Source organism: Solanum lycopersicum, chromosome 10 (genome assembly GCF_036512215.1).
Source record: "Solanum lycopersicum chromosome 10, SLM_r2.1".
Classification (NCBI taxonomy): Eukaryota; Viridiplantae; Streptophyta; class Magnoliopsida; order Solanales; family Solanaceae; genus Solanum; species Solanum lycopersicum.
Window position 1 is genome coordinate 6,178,710 of NC_090809.1, and position 17,004 is coordinate 6,195,713.

The following is a 17,004-nucleotide window of genomic DNA, read 5'->3' on the forward strand; positions in this document are numbered from 1 at the left end:
TGAAGGATAAATTCGCAACAAAGCTAGATTAAGGTGCAAAGGGACAAATATCGTCCACTTTAAGGCATGAAAAATTTAAAGATCCTTTTAAATATACACCAGTGAAAAGGTCAACTTAAGGTGCAAAGGGACAAATATTGTCTACCTTAAGACATGAAAATTTAAAAAGATTCTTTTAAGTATACATCCGTGAAAAGTCCTAGCTTAAGGTGCAAAGGGACAAGTTTGTCCACCTTAAAACATAGAAATTCAAAGATCTATTGAGGGATAATCCACAACAAAGCTAGCTTAAGGTGCAAAGGGATAAACCTCGCGCACCTTTAGGCATGGAATTCAATTACATACGGATTTGGAGTATTCTAATTACATACTTGAAGTCTTACCTTCATACTTAGAGTATTTGAATACTTCAACTTGTATACTCAGAGAATTTGGATACTTCAAATAATAAACTCGAAGAATATAAAGACTTCAATTTGCATACTTGATATAATTTAGAGACTTCCACCGTACTAATAAGAGATTCATATTTTATAAGGGTTTGCCCCTTCCATAGACCCATCAATACTTCGTACAAGTCTAAAGTTTGATGAGACAAAAGATAAAATACATATCGCTTTGACTTTTCTTTGAATTTAAGTGGGAACATTTTTATTTTTGACACTCATGCAACTGAACTTAGAATATGGTTCTAAGCACCTACGTACCTCAATAAAGAGGATCAAGTCACAACGTAATTCTGGGGATTTGAGTGATTATTCTTTCTTTTTTTGTGGTTGTGCCGTACACAGTTTATACTCTTGCGGGCCAGGAGTGACATGCAGTTTAGGCTCGTACCTTAAGGAGCATCATCTTCCTTCAAGGATAGTCTCTCTTTAGAAATTTGGCATTAGTAGGACCGATCCTTAAGCCATCAGTATCAACAAGCTTGTAAGAACCATTTGAATATGCTTCTTGTACGACATATGGTCCATCCCACTTTGAGGTAAATTTTCCCCCAGACTTGTGCGAAGTAATGATGGGTCTTCTTACCACGAGAACTTGATCTCCAAGTTGAAAGCACCTCAAGCGAACCTTCTTATTAAAAGCACGAGATAGGCGAGCTTGATAACGTTCAAGGTTTTGTTGAGCTTCTAACCTCTTTTCATCAAGTGTTTCTAACTCAGCAAGACGCAATCGAGCATTTTCTTCCTCAGTGAGTCATTCTTGAATAGCAAGTCTTAGGGAGGGTATTTGACGCTCGATGGCAGGACTGCTTCAACTCCAAAAGCAAGTGAATATGGTGTTGCTTGAGTTGGTGTGCGATATGTTGTCCTATATGCCCACAAAGCTTCTTCCATTCTTACATGCCAATCCCGTTTGGATTTGGAGACAACTTTCTTGAGTAGGTTGCATAGAGTCTTATTGAATGCTTCAGCAAGACCATTAACAGCAGCAGGGTACATAGAAGATTTACGCTGCTTAAAGTCAAAAAGATCACAAATCTTGTTCATTAACTTGTTATCAAATTGTTTGCCATTGTCTATTATTGTATAGCGAGGGATGCCAAAGCGATAGATAATATTTACTCGGATAAAAAATTTGCAACATTCGCTTTCTTCACCTCTTTAAGAGCGACAGCTTCAGCCCATTTTGAAAAGTAATCAGTTGCAGCCAAAATGTACAAGTGTCCACCAGAATACTTTGGTAATGGTCCTACAATATCCAGTCCCCAAGCGTCAAATGTCCGAGATGCAATGGTTGGGTGCAATACTTCGGGTGGCTGATGAATGAAATTTGCATGAAATTGACAAGCATCGCATTTCCTGGCATAATATAAGAAATCTTTCACCATGGTTGGCCAGTAATACCCCATCCTCTTTATGTGAAAATGAAGTTTTGGTCCAGATTGATGTGATACACATACTCCTGAGTGTGCTTCTTGCAGAGCTTGAATCACTTCTTCCTCTCCATAACATCGTAATAACATACCCTCAAATGATCTTATATATAATGTATCCTTGTAGTAAAGGAAACGAGGTGCACGACGACGTAAGTCAGTTCTTCTTCTTCGATTTTCTGGAAGTATCCCGTAACATAGGTAGTCAATGATGGGTTGTGTCCAAACTTCCTTCGCAGCTTCAACCATGGCGACGATATGATTAAGCTTATTTTCAATATATTCTTCCTTATTTGACGGTGGTACTATCCATTTCTGACAGACATTTACTTGTGTTTGATCAGGAAGGGTTAACGTTGAAGCTAGAGTAGCCAATGCATCAGCTTTCTTATTCTCTGTTCGATGCACATGTTGAAGGGTTAGATCCTCAAGCCATCTTATCAACTTTTGAGCATAATCATGATAAGGTCGCAATTCAGGTTTTTTTATCTCATAACTTCCTAAGAGTTGATTAATCACCAAATGAGAGTCACCAAAGACCTGTAAATGTAATTATTTCATGTCAACGGCCATTTCAAGTCCAAGTATTAGTGCTTCATATTCAGCGACATTGTTGGAGCAACATTGTTTTAGAGTAATTATATACTTATTGAAAATAAGACTAATTGCAGTACTAATTAAAACTTTGATTAGTTTAAGAAAAATAATAATAAGATAAGTATTAGTGTTGACACCCAGTATTGGCCCTCCATAATTTAGTTAATTTTCAAGCTTCTTTAATTTCAAACAATTTAAAATAATTATTTAAGAATCTTTCAAAACCATTTTCGAGACAATTTGATCATTTTTCTATAAAATATATATATCTTCAATAAAGACAATTTTACTGAAAATAGAGTAATAACTACTCTCTTTATTTTGGAATAATAATTAATTTTTTATTAAAGAATTATTTTATATTGTTAAAGTTAAGAAGCTTGATAGTTAATTAAATACTAATTTATTTCTCTTGCAATTTATTTAAGAGAGGGTAAAAGGACAAAGTTATTAGTTTAATTTGATATTGTTTCATATTGGTTCTAATCATTTTTCCTCATTTTATTTGCATGAACTCAAATTTCCTCTTTTCTACATCAAATTTGTACAGCAAGAGCGTGCTTGGCACGAGACCAAAGACACATGGAGCTTCCAAAGGCAGCCATGGTGTGGTAGGTTCTGTCAAATTTCTTTGTTTCTTTTAAATTTCGTTTCAAATTCGTACTATTCCAACTCACTGGAGTCTGAGCCTCTAAGAAATTTTCGAAAAAATGGTTCCTCCCACATTGAAAATATTCTCAAAATTTGAAGATTTTTGGGTGCTATAAAAAGCCCCTCTCTTCACTATTTAAAGGGCGGATTTTGCAACGAGAGAGTACCCAAAAAAGCTTTGGGAAATCTTGGTTCAAAAGTTTAATATTAGGCGTTGTTCGAGTTGAAAGTAATGGTGGTGTCGTCTTCCCTACTCGTCTTTTTGGTTTGCTTCCCACAACCAAGTAACTCTTTCTTTTCCTTTCCTGTTAGTTGAATTTTACTCTATGTGTTAAAGCTGATTTAAGTCTGGTTGTGTGTCTTAATCTCTATATATCGATGAAAATTTTTTTGTGATGAACGTTTGAATTTTCCTTATGTTGTTTGAGTTTGTTATCATATAACTGCTTAAAAAAATTATTATTCTATAGATTAGGATGAATCATAAGAATTTTCTTGTTTTTAGACTAGGATGAATCATGTGATTAGAGAAGGCTATGGTATTTCTGATATGATTTAAAGTTCTTTTGAGATTTATTTTTTCTTTTTTTTTTTGTGTAATATGAACCTGTTTAGGATTAATAGCAAAATTTACTTGGTTGGTTTTGTTTTGCATTACATTCTCAGATTAGATGGAAAACAACCTAAAAAGACATTAGTCTTGCTAGTTGTACAACCTTGTTTTGTGTTCAAAATTAGTTATCTTTGGGATTGCTCGTTATCATTTTCCAAAACGATAGGCTTCGACAAACAAAAGCTTATATCATGGCTTTTACGCGTCCTAAAGTCTATTGATTCACTATCTTTAGACCCCTGCTTGAATTTGAGTACAAAATTTCTTGAAAGTTACCATTAATTGCAATATGGCGGTATCATCTTATTTTCTGCTATCTGTTTGTCCCGGATAAGTTTTAAGGTATTAAATGTCTGTTTGTTTACGTGAGCTTAATTTTATTCGAGGTTGAATTTTGAATATTCATTATGGGTTTAACTTTGAGACATAGAGCTTAGTTTAGTATGAGTTATTTATTTTCAAGTTTAGCAATATCGATTGCTTATTATATTCACTGCTCAGGGCCAGGTAATTCCCCTTCTATGTTGTTGCAATCCGATAGCTAAGTTTGTATGTGTAAATTCGGCATTCTAGGTTGATTAGTAGTTAGTAGTTATTGTCTTCATAATAAAAAGAATAGTGTGAGATAGTTATGGCTTCCTCTCTGTTAATTTAATTTCAGCATTTGCTATTGTCGTAGGATAAGTTTAATCAATGTTGAATGGAGTTAGAGTTGTGATTTTCCTGTTCAAGCATTTTAGTTGTCAAAGCTGATATGCGTGATTGTTTCGTTTCTTTGATTTGAAAATCTTTTGAAGTGTTGTTATTCGTGATGGAATTGTTGTATCTTCTTGTGCCATGGTTACCTTTATCTAGTCTTAATGATGATTGAAAAAGGTTTATTGTCGGTTTAGTTTAGTTACCTCTCCGTTTTATACATTCAAGTTTACTCGTCTTGATTTCCTAACCCGAGTATGGTGTCCATGTTATTTTCTTTCCAGCAGTTGTTTTGCTCCAATTTATCAGCATGTTCTTTCCTTCCCTTTCTGTTATTATCCTTTAGTTGGTATTAATGGTTGTTTTATGCACCGCCTTGTCTGGTTGTATTTCAATGTTGGTGGGTTTTTTTATTTAGTTCTTGTAAATACATATAAGTTTTCATCATTTACATTCTGTGAGAATTTATAAAGATTAGGCTTACTGAAATCATCTTAGTTGAATTTATTTGTAAAAGAATCATGATGGATTAGTTAGATAAAGTACAATTTCGCTTAAGTTATCTATTTAAGTCTAGCTAATTTACACTCTCCTTATAATCGATTTTTTGATAATTTAGAGAATGTTTCTCTTACTTAGTCGAGTCGATAAATCTATACATGTGCTTCTAGTTATTGTCATTCTTATTTGATTTTGGAACCCTTGTTATGTAGTTGTTTTTTTGCCTTAAGATTATTGTCTTATGTATTGATCATGGTTCGGCGCATTTATTATCTTTGAATTAGTTTGATTACTTTGCTCTAGGTAGATACAAGGTTAATTTATTTTCCCCGTTTGTTTGTACTCTCTAAGCAAAGAATGATGTCTTTTATTACAATTCTCATAAGCATTGTACTCTCTAAGCACGGAATGATTTCTTTTATTACAATTCTCATAAGCATCTTAAGTTATAGTTTAATTTGATCTGTTTCGTATTGGTTCTAATCCTTTTCCTCATTTTCTTTGCATGAACTCACTCGTTTGAGTCCATTCAGACTTTCCGTTCCCTTGCGTTCTTTTCTTTTCGAGTCAAATCTCTACCAAGTTACGTACGGAAAGCTGATATATTGGGTTAAAACCTTATAAATCAGCAGTAGCAGCACTCCCAAAGGGATTAAAATTGAGAATTTTGGATTATAAAAAATTCAATTTATACAATAACAGGTTGCAGCAATCCCAAAGGACTAAAACAAAGGGATTTTGGACTTTAAGGAGTCGTTTGGTACAATAAGGATTAATACAGGGAATAGTAATGCAGGGATTAACAATGCAGGGATTAGCAATGCAGGGATTAGCAATGCAGAGATTATTTTTTATCCAATGTTTGGTTTATTGCTTATTCAAATCTTGTGTTTGGCTTAAAACTCCTAAAAAATAACTTTTTTCCAATTTTACCCTTGAATTATTAAGTTATCTATTTCATGTAATTACCATATCTATTACGTTTACAACTTGAATATGAAGTGCTTAACAAACTTAATTCACTTGAGGAAACCTCAAGTCATAAATGAGAAGGCGTTATTTTAATTATCACGACAAATGCGTACCTCCCTCTTCTCTTAAGAAGACAAGAAAATATAAAATAAAACTAAAGTTCAAGTAAGGTGGACAACAACAGAAGTTGCTAATGCTAAAAGAAATATAGTTTGATCACAACTTCATATAAAGTTAGCAAAATTAAGCAACCAGAGAAAGCCACCTGAAGCTTTCCTGCTACATTGTCTCTAACTCAAATATTGAACACTGTAAAACTTCATTTGTCATAAAGCAAATCAGCCTTTAAAATCTGATGGATAACAAATATGCAACGTCCCAATTCTTCTCCTAGTTCTTAAGTTGCATGGAATTAACATCTTGCAAGTGCCAATAATAACTAACTTTAAGCAAATTTGGCCAAGTTTGTAATGAAATTCAAGCTTATGCCTAAAATAGACCAGAAGCATCATACAATAGTAAGGAAGGCTACTGATATGACTTGAATACGAACGCATCGTATCACTTTGATGAAAGCAAAACAAATGGCCGTTAGTAAGAAGTTGCAAGCCTGTATAAAACTTCAAACATTTTCTTTGCTATTCTATCATAGACAATGCTGCAAAAATAAAAACGAACCCCTTTTTGCAGGTTTGAGGTTTCTTTTAGAAGTTTCAAGATGAATCCAAAGTCTATTTTGGCTGCACGTCAAAGTGTCAGTTTTGTCCTAAGGGACGAGCTTGAGCAGGAGTTCTTGTCTTCAGTGCAGAATCCCCTTGTTCGCTTAACCCAAACGCAGAAAGCAGAAAAAGTACTATCAGTATTGCTCTACTTCGAATCACTCTCATCTGTTGTTGTGAATTTCAATTCCTTCTTCTTAAGCCAAAAAAAATGCCCTTTTGTCCTTTATACTATTATTATTACCTTCTCTATTGCTTTCATCGAAAGACTCTTCCTTTATCTTTGCTCTTAAGATATCTGAAAATCACTTTTTTGACTTGAGAAAGTGATCGACACGAACATCGTTGCTTCGTGACACGTAGCCAACGCGTGTTAATTAGGGGTGTGCATTCGGTTATATACTAGAGCGAAATGAAAATTAAATAACCACTCAGAATAAGTGCAGTGAGCAAATGCAGAAGGCCAAACAACTCATGCTCACTTATATCAGCTTGACTTTGAAGTGAATAACAACAACGGAAAAGAACGAACAAAGTACAACACAAAAGAAGGAATATATATATCCAACATCCATTCACAACACATTTTACATTTCAGTATATACTGAGAAAAGTAGAAAAAGAGAAGCAAGAATCAAGTACATCAATTGACAAAAGCAAGTCAAATAAACACATTTACATACATCATTTTGAGTTTATTACAAGTTACACCACATTCAAGTGTTTCCATAGATTCTAGTTACACAAAAGCTACTGTCCTCGTGTCCGTCTTACGCCAATCATTTCCAATATAGGACATAATTCGAGGTATCAAAAAGTGACACTACACTCAAATATTTAAAGGTCTTTAATTAAGCAAAACTAGCAAAATGAACTTTCCACTTATCTTGAAGTCTACCATACTTCAAAGTTTATCTTGATCATCATAAACATCATAGTTTGACGCTCAAGTTCACCCATGCGTATAAATAATTCCATATTTTTGACGTCATCACAAAGAATCATTGTTGCTTTGATGCATTGCTCTGTGGAGTACAACTCAAACATATGGGATTCAATGATGGAATAAATTTGATCACGAAGATCAGATTGGTCACGATTTCCAATCTTGTCAATCAAGGCACCCATTCGTTTGTCTTGGCTGTCAGTAAAGTTTTTTAAAACCTCAACCATACCCTTAAGAAATATCTCAGAATCATTCTCCGAAATCTTTTTTCTTTTCTTGCATTTCTCCTTTTCATTGACATTAGACGACCTTTTGGTATACTCACCTTGTTTATTTGGTTTGTTGAGATCCAGCTTCTTCAGGTTCAAATGCTTCAGCACTTTCATTTTGAGATGCTTCAGGAAATGTAGTAGCTCCAGTAGAATTTCCAGCTTCTCCCTTAGTCACATTAGGTCTATGACTAGAACCAGCTTCTTCATCGCCATCAAGATCAATAGGATATCCCAAACTCATATCGTTAAACATTACTGAGGATTGACTCCTTTGAATATCCTCAACAGCATCTAATGGGCCTTCTGCAAATTCCCCTGTTGCTCTATCCTTGCCAAAGATTTTCTCCCAATCCACAAACATCGGCCATTTTTTCGTATTCATGTTTTTGGCATTTGGATCAACCTAGAAAACAATCACAAAATAAAACAAAGCAACATAGTATAACTCAGTTAATAACTCTTTCAAAACACATATATAAATACATAATTATAATCATGAACAACTAAAAATCTCTCGCTATGTTTGGGTTGACACTAATGCACGAATACTTATACTAATAATAACTTTAATAAAGTATTAATTACCTTTAGGAAGTCATCCCAAAATTTGGGATCATCAACTATTATAGGTCCATCACTGTATTGAAATCCCAATCCACTTCGGCTCTTTAGCATAGCTATACTTGCGTAACATTTCTTCCAATATCTTATTTTAGATAAGACATGTGGTTCACCTTTTAATCCGCTGTTAGGATGATGTTCACATAAATAACATTCTAATTCCTTTAGGTATCCAGGCTTGAAGGTTCCATTATCACCTCTCCAACCATTAACACATAACGCTTTTAATCCATCTATAAGAGTTCGTTCTTCTGCTGCAGTCCATGTCCTTCTAGTCGGAGGAGTTGAATTTCTTGATCTTTTTGATGTGTGGGCAGATGTTTGACTGCTCATTTGGCCTTTATATTCTTGGGAATAGATTATAAAAATGAATAGGAAGAAAATACTAATGATAATAACTATAATGCACACATAGAATAGTTGAACAAATCTATAACCTTGTCATGAAATCAAGAACTGTTTCTAGAAAACTTTATATATAAAAAAAACAAAATATAAGAGAAACTCATATATTCAGAAAGCATTAGGCTCTCCATATTAGAAGCTTAAAAGATATTGCATTCAACAGATGTTCATGCAAACATTCACAAGTGGAATTAGATCGAGAAACAGACTAGCTTCAAGTACATACATTGTCTACAATACATAGGTAAATTCCTTTCTCTATAGTCTTGCATGTAGACATTATCAATTTGTTCCTTTCTCTAATGACCATCTTCATGGTTGCTGCAAATCGAAGATAGGAAGAACAATACTAATTCTTTTCTATACATATGCATACTCATCATTTAGTTTTCATTTCCTCTATCAACTTTCAGAAATTATAATCTGCACTAGTGTTGCAGGGTTATTTTAGTTTTAGGAGTTTGGAGTTGTAAAATAAAGTCAAATTTTACTATTAGAGGAAGTGATGAAGAGTAACAATTATAACATATTAAGAAAATCACAAATTTCATAAAAACAGATTCCAAAAGTTACAAAAAGGATTTAAGATTCCTAATTAACTAGTATAAAATCTAAAACATAAAGGCTGACCTTAAAGCCCAAGCTAGCTAAATTCATCGCAAAAAAAAACCTAACATGTCATCACAGATTAGATCTTGCATTCCACATTGATTGAGTCAACTTATCCCTCCAAGTGGTCCACTCTTCAGACGATTCAACAAGATCAATATGTTCAGGTTGATTCTAAACTTGTTCTTCCATATCCATGTCTAAAGGATCCACATCCATCTCTCCACGGATGTATTTGTGAATCAAACAACAAGCACTTGTAATTCTGTTATGAACTTTAACAGAGTACCACGAAGAACTCCTAAGAAATCCCCAACGCCCTTTCAAGAGACCAAATGCCCTTTCGATAACATTACGAGCCCTAGCATGTTTCATATTAAAAAGTTCTTCTCGACATCGAGGTGGGGGTTGTCACCTTGCCAATCCCTTAACCAATATCTATATCCTCGGTAAGGTGAAAGAAAACCTTTTCCATTTGTATATCCTCCATCACATAAATAATAATTACCTATAATATAAACATAAAATTTAGTTACTTTTCTATTCTTTTCATGTACAGTTACCTTCTCAAAAAATTAAATGCATCATTCTTTTTGTGTTCTTATATGCATATGTACATGGCATACCCTCGGGAATTTTTAAACCATTGCGCCGCACTACAGCGTCTCGTAATACACGACCATCAGCAGCTGATCCTTCCCAACCAGGTAACACATAAGTAAAATTGAGATTTCTATCACAAACTCCCAATACATTAGTAGCTATATCTCCCTTCCTTGTCTTGTATCTTGGTTTGTACACAGATGGAGCTCTAATGTGAATGTAAGTACCATCTAGTGCACCTAAACAACCCTATAAAAAATATAGAGTTACCTCGTAGTAGAACGAATTCTTAGTAAATTACATTATTCAATCATAAACAAATACTAAAATTAATCTCACCTACCTTAAACAATTTCCATCGATCTTCGATCTCATTTTCAAGGATCGGTTTAGGATTGACAAGGAACAGTGGAGTTAGTTTGAGTATAGCTCTCAAGCACTCATTAAAAGCTTGACTTACGCTCCATCCAGATCTAATATAATCGACCTTGATAGATCTATTCTTCTCGTGATGAGCCAAGATGTTTAAGAACATTGCTATCTTGACATATACTTACCATCAGTCAAACCTCCGACATCCTTAGTTAATAGAACTAAATTATGAAAGGCATTTCTATCCATTCTTAACTTGTCAATACATACAATATCACTATCATTTATAATACAATTTAAGTGAGAACTTACTTTTGGTATTCGGACACTCATACGGTACCTAATATCATGCACATTTCTGTATTGCCTTGTTAGTGAATGACCATGAATAGCCATAAAAAGGCAAATAAGGACTACAAGAAACTGTTGGCACATTATCTCCTCAAGAATAACATAATCAGTACTCGAAAGACGTTGAAGATCCATAATAAAACCTAAGTTTTTCATAAAAATTAGACAAAATCAATACACACAATATGAACAGAAACCTTTAAATTTTAAGCATAAATACTAATGGTGACGATGTTTTTCAGAAACTTTCAACCCACAAAATACTAATTAATTTGCAAGGACATTTCAATTCACCTATTTACAACCATTTGGGACAAGAACAAAAGAAAAGAAGAAAAGAAAAAAGTTCAAACCTGTATAAACCTTACAAAGCTAATAGTGATGATGTTGTTCAGAAATTAACCCTACACACTATGCTTTCTCCATACCCAAAGACGAGAAAAGACCGCGAAAGAAAAAAGAAAGGTGCCAAAAAGTAGAGTAGCGTGGATTATTTACCAATTCTAAAGGATATATAGAGAAATTGAGGGGCAATTCAGTCATTTCGTTTCCTTGTCCAAGTATTAGTAAACCTTGGATTAGTAATCCCTAGGTATCCTTGGTATTAGATAAGACCACATATGATGTATTAAGTTATCCATGTATTAAGTATGTTTGAGTTGAATTGGGTAACCAAACATTGTATTAGGGGGGTTAAATTTTAATCCAAGGACTATTTTAATTAATACATCCTACCAAACGACTCCTAAAAGTTTATTTTGAATAACAGCGGTCACACAGGACGAAAAATGGGAACTTTTGTTTAGACTTTGGAGTTTAATTTGATCGCAGCAACAACAAAGAACATTTAGGCCAAGGGTCTAGATCCTTGCTATTTATTATCTTGATTTATGTCCTTAATTTATTTTAGAAATGCTAACTTTTTTTTTTGTTAATTCTTTCATAAACTTAGAGTAGAGTTGTCAATATGGGCTAGCTCACCCCATCTGGGCTAATCCATACAGGCTTTGACATTTTACGGGTCAGGTTGGGGTAGCCCATTTCTTTTTGAGATAGAATATGGTTGGCCCAGCCCATAAGTACGTAGGCTACAGGTTTTACTAGGCCAGCCCACTTGTTTAAAAAAATATATTTTTTTATAAATTATAATTTATAAATATTATCATAAATATCGACAAAACAATATTACATGATATTAATATTACTACTTATTAATCAAATTCACAAATAAAATTGTCTTTATAAAATATTTATTAAGTTAAATTACCATTTAAAAAAAATATTAAGTTTTTTTTTTCAAGTAAAAGTATAAATATCTAAATAGAAATATTAACCTAATTGTTTTGAGTTTGGACTCTCTTTAATTTTAAATTTTAATATTATATTATATTATTTTATTAAATTTTATTGGCCCACGGGCTGGTCCTACTAATGTTTTTCAAGCACCACAAATCGTCAGACTTGTTCAGGTCGGGCTAAAAAGTCTTTTTCTCTTAAATGGTCCCCAAAAATTTTAGTCCAGCCCTATTAAATTTTGGACCCAACGGGCCTAGCCCATATTGACTACTCTAACTTAGATGAATCCTTTGGAGGTTTTCTAATGGCTCTTCTATTTTGTCATTTGTTTATTTAAGTATTCAAATTTTCAAACCTCTTTTACGTTAGGCAATCTATGCTTCAAGACTAACTTGAGAATTATCCATATTCTTTCATAGTTAGTATAAAATTTTCAAATCCATATTTAAGTGACTGTGTTGATTATTTGACTCAAAAACTTAGACTCGGATAAATTGTTAAGTTAGAATTTTCTCATTTGCAAAAATAAGTAAATAAATACGATTTTTCAAGTAATCTAAGTTTTCTTTTAAAAATAGCCAAACTTTTAAATTCGTCGGTCAATCGCCTATTAGCGGATTCTCTAAGATGCCTAACACTTCCTTAGAGGATTAGGTGAACCCTTTCCCAACTCCGCTTTTATTCAAAAGATGTTTTCTTTCAAAAATTCTCTTTTAAAATGGTTTTCTTTTTTTTTCCCCCAAAAAAAAGTAGCGACTTCCAAATTAATCTTTTTTTTAAAAAAAAAAACAACAAAATTTGACAAAGTTGCGAAATCGACTTCGAAACCTTTAGTTTTCAAAATCGAGTCGTAATGATTAGGTTAAATTTATTTTTTTAGACAATTTTTTAAAATATTTATAAAACCCCAAAGTCGTATACAAAATATAGAAATATATAATTACTTCTAAAAAGCAAAACAAAACCAAGCCTCAAAACATTTTTCGATTTTTCAAAAATAATTATTTCCAGTTGTTTAAAATTTAAGAAGTTTAAAAATTAATCAAATCGTGGAGGGCCAAAATTAGGTGTACAACATAAAATTTTAAATCACATCGATAACCGTTCAGAAGCAGATTAACAACAAGAAAACTAGGAAACATGATTCGAGCAGCACTATCGAAAATCCAGAACTCCCAGTCATAAACAAAATAATTCAAAACTTAAAACAACACAACGACAAGTAGATACTATACTTGCTGATGAATTCTAATATGTTTTAATTTGAATTACAGCCTGCAATGCCTTTTAACTACTAAAAAATGTGACACTCTACTCGAATAAGAAACAGTCAAACAATTAACGGTTAATTTTTTCATATTTACAGTCTCACACTTGTTTTACTCGAAAATTTAAAAGAAAATGACTAAGTTTCAAAAAAATCGACTAAACTTATGATTTGAAGAGAAACAATTTTTCAAAATAGAATCAGAAAACTTAAGGTTTTTCAAAATACTTAAATAGATATAATCAATTGAAATAAAAGAGTTCGAGTTCAATGTACATTACGAGAAGGAGTTAGATCTACGAATGTCCGCTAACTTCGGTTGACCAGCAATATGACTAAAATGGCTTTTCAACTAACATTTTAAAAAAAAATTAATCAAGTTTGGAGGTAAAGATAGTTTAAAATTGCTACCTTTAATGGAAAGACTTGGCATAACTTCTATGAGGACAAAATAATCATATGTAATTAAATAAATAAATAAATAAATGAGAAATATTTCGAAATAAGAAAAGCTATCTTGGGAGACTTAATCAAATTCACCATAAGAAACAAATAAAGTTAGTTAATCAAATAACAAATAAATACGAGAGAGAAGGGATATCAAATTGGAAAAATTACTAAAATACACTACTTTAATTTATTTAATTTCATTAATTCCCTACTGATGTATTTAATTACAAAAATTCCTTTTTTTTATCCCAAATGATACTAATTAAATTTTATACATTAAAATATTAAAAAGACAATATTTACCTTACCAAGGTAAATCAGAATTTACCTTCCCAATGCATATTTATCTTTCCCCCAAAGAAATCACCTTCCCATATTTACCAACATTAATGTTATGTATTATATCTTCAACTACGATTTCATTCTCCTAAATATAACAAACAATATTGATCAAGTATTTCATTGTCAATTGGAAACTCTTTGAGAAACAATTACAGATAATTGCATCTTATTGTAGGAAGTAATAAAAGCACATGTGATATATAATGAAGGCATAACAAGAAAGAACTTTTCTTAGGGAAAACCTTGGCCAATAGTATTTCACTTAATTGCCCACATAATGCTTCTCTCCTCCCCTTTAGTGATTTCAACACAGTGTTGTACTAATTAAATCTGTCAAAAACATATCATCTCCACAATTAGAATCTTGCAACCCCCACCCATTACGAGGAACTTAACATTAAGCTAAATTTTGTGAATGACCTGTAATTGACGCAAAGAGTACAAAAGAAAGGTAGATTTGAATTCACACAAATACCACAACAGCTCGTTTGTTAACGATGCCCTTTGATAAGTATTTGTCGCCGGAGCTCCAGTGAGATGATATATTGTAACTAAAATTTAAGTATCAAATTTAAATTGTGAATTTGAGTATCTTTTTATTTTGTTGGACATGAAATTTAATGTATCAAAGAAACATATTTAAATTTAATTTTTTTCGTTTATATATAGATTCAAATAGTATTTTGTAAGTATCACGTGATAGAATGATTCTTTATTTTCTTTTTACTTATATTTCGTATATATTAAGCTATCAAATAATAGTATATGTGTATAAAAATTTAAGTATCTAATTTAAATTGTGAATTTGAGTATATTTTCATGTGTTGGATATGAAATTTAATGTATCAAAGAAATATATTTTAAATTTAATATTTCGTTTATATATATAGTTTCAATTAATATTTTATAAGTATCACGTTAACATGTTTTATTTATATTTTAGTATAAGATGAATTGTATTAAGTATCTTTTTAATCTTATCATGATTTTTGAATGAATTTGTTAGTATGTTCAATCAATTTTATTAAGTATCATTTTTTGGTGCTCATGATAGAAGGATTCTTTGTTTTATTTTTACTTATATTTCGTATATATTAAGGTATCCAATAATAGTATATGTGTATCATACTGTCATACATCTGTTATTTAAGTATCATATTTATATGAATTATTGATAAGTATATAAAAATTTAAGTATCTAATTTAAATTGTGAATTTGAGTATCTTTATGTGTTGGACACGAAATTTAATTTATCAAATAAATATAATTAAATTTAATATTTTAAATATTAGTATTTTATAAGTATCAAAATTAACATAAATAAAGGGAAGGAAAATATAAAAATTAAATGATTATTTAATGTAGTAATCTAGCAATTAACACGGTCAATTAGTTACAAAAGGGAAATCAATTACCCTTGATTTTAGCTGTAACGGTTACATAAAAAAAATCAGTCATTTATATTTAAGTATCATTTCTGTTTTATAAAGTATCCGGAATTCTTAAAAATAAGGGATTTTTGGTAAATATTGATATCATAGGGATGAAACGTAATTTATCATTTATAGTATGTCATTTGCCAAATTTATACCAAATTTGGGCCTTTGGCCCATATTCATGAACCTTTCCGAATACTAGATATCAAAATGAGTAACTTTCACATATATCAAATACAAAATTCATATTTGTAAATTGCTGCAATTCTTCCTGAATAGCCGAGATTTGCTATAGAAAAGTTTATATAATTGCGCTCCATAGAAAACATAAATCTGTATATTTCGCTATACTTATAAAAAAGTACTTGTACAATTCGATTTACATATACAAAAAAAAATAGTTGTATAATTCGCTATACATTTATAAAAGAAATCAGTTGTACACAAAAGATTAATTGTATAATATGTGTATGTATAAATCGAGAAAGAGAGAAAGTCAAAAGAAAATTGGGCAGGGGAATAATTGTATTGTATAATAATAAGTGTATAGGACGAAGATATATGTATTTGCATGAGTATATACAATTCTCACTCGCATTATACAAACAGAAATGCAATTTATACATTTCGTTTTCTATTTGTATAAGCGAGAGTGGCGAGGGTGGTGAGCGAGATTCAGGAGAGTGGCGAGCGAGATTTGGGAGATGGAAGAGAGGGAAAAGAAAATATATGTATTTATACAATTTTCTTTCGCTTTATACGATACAACAGCATTTTATACATTTGTATTTGTATAAAAAGCGAGAGAGGCGAACGAGATTCCACCGAGGAGAGCAGTGAAAATAGCAATAGTTTGCTATAGGGAACAATTAAATCAAAATATATTTATAGAATTTAATTTGAATTAATAGTTTGTTATTATATACAATTTTTCCTATCAAAATTATGGGTTTTGGCCCATTTGAACTACCCTTTAATCCTGCAGTAATTTCAAGTGGAGTTTGGGCCCATTTTCACCAAATTACACAAATCACATGCTTTTAAGGTAAAATTACAATTTATCCTCTTAAAAATTTATAATTACAGAAATTACTCAAACAAATACAATAATATAAGTGTTGATACATTAAAAAGAGGGTCGGATATATTAAAGGCTCAAAAATAAAAATGTTGATACATTAAAAAGAGGGACGGATACATTACATTAAAAAGAGGGTCGAATAAATTAATGGAGGGTCCGGGTACATAAATACCCAAAAACTCAAAGCACTGATACACTAAAAAGAGGGTTGGATACATTAATGTCTTTTTTGACTTAAGAGAAACATGAGGAATTTCAGAGATTTATAAAACTTATAGGGAATAATGATAATAAGTAAACTAAAGATATAATTTCTGTAATTAT

The 17,004-nt window shown here is 31.7% G+C and overlaps 1 protein-coding gene, 1 long non-coding RNA gene and 1 pseudogene across 2 annotated transcripts; 1 reads left to right on the forward strand and 2 right to left on the reverse strand.

Annotated features, from left to right (window-relative positions):
* The first annotated feature begins 3,268 nt into the window (after positions 1–3,268).
* Positions 3,269–5,869, forward strand: LOC112940180 (uncharacterized). Its single transcript, XR_003244124.2, has 2 exons — positions 3,269–3,411; positions 5,471–5,869. It is a non-coding gene; the product is annotated as an uncharacterized lncRNA (long non-coding RNA).
* A 1,653-nt stretch (positions 5,870–7,522) lies between these two features.
* LOC138339155 (uncharacterized) lies at positions 7,523–9,700 on the reverse strand (annotated as a pseudogene).
* Positions 9,701–10,048: 348 nt separating this feature from the next.
* Positions 10,049–10,619, reverse strand: LOC138339156 (uncharacterized). Its single transcript, XM_069290481.1, has 2 exons — positions 10,428–10,619; positions 10,049–10,333 (listed from the first exon to the last, which is right to left on the reverse strand). The coding sequence occupies exons 1-2, from the start codon at positions 10,617–10,619 to the stop codon at positions 10,049–10,051; spliced, it is 477 nt and encodes a 158-aa protein (XP_069146582.1).
* Positions 10,620–17,004: the final 6,385 nt, after the last annotated feature.

Bases quoted from the DNA above. Each gene is read 5' to 3' on its own strand.
- LOC138339156 (XM_069290481.1), bottom strand. From the start codon at position 10,619: ATGTTCTTAAACATCTTGGCTCATCACGAGAAGAATAGATCTATCAAG. The intron at 10,334-10,427 runs GTAGGTGAGATT...TATTTTTTATAG, and splicing joins ATCGATGGAAATTGTTTAAG to GGTTGTTTAGGTGCACTAGA.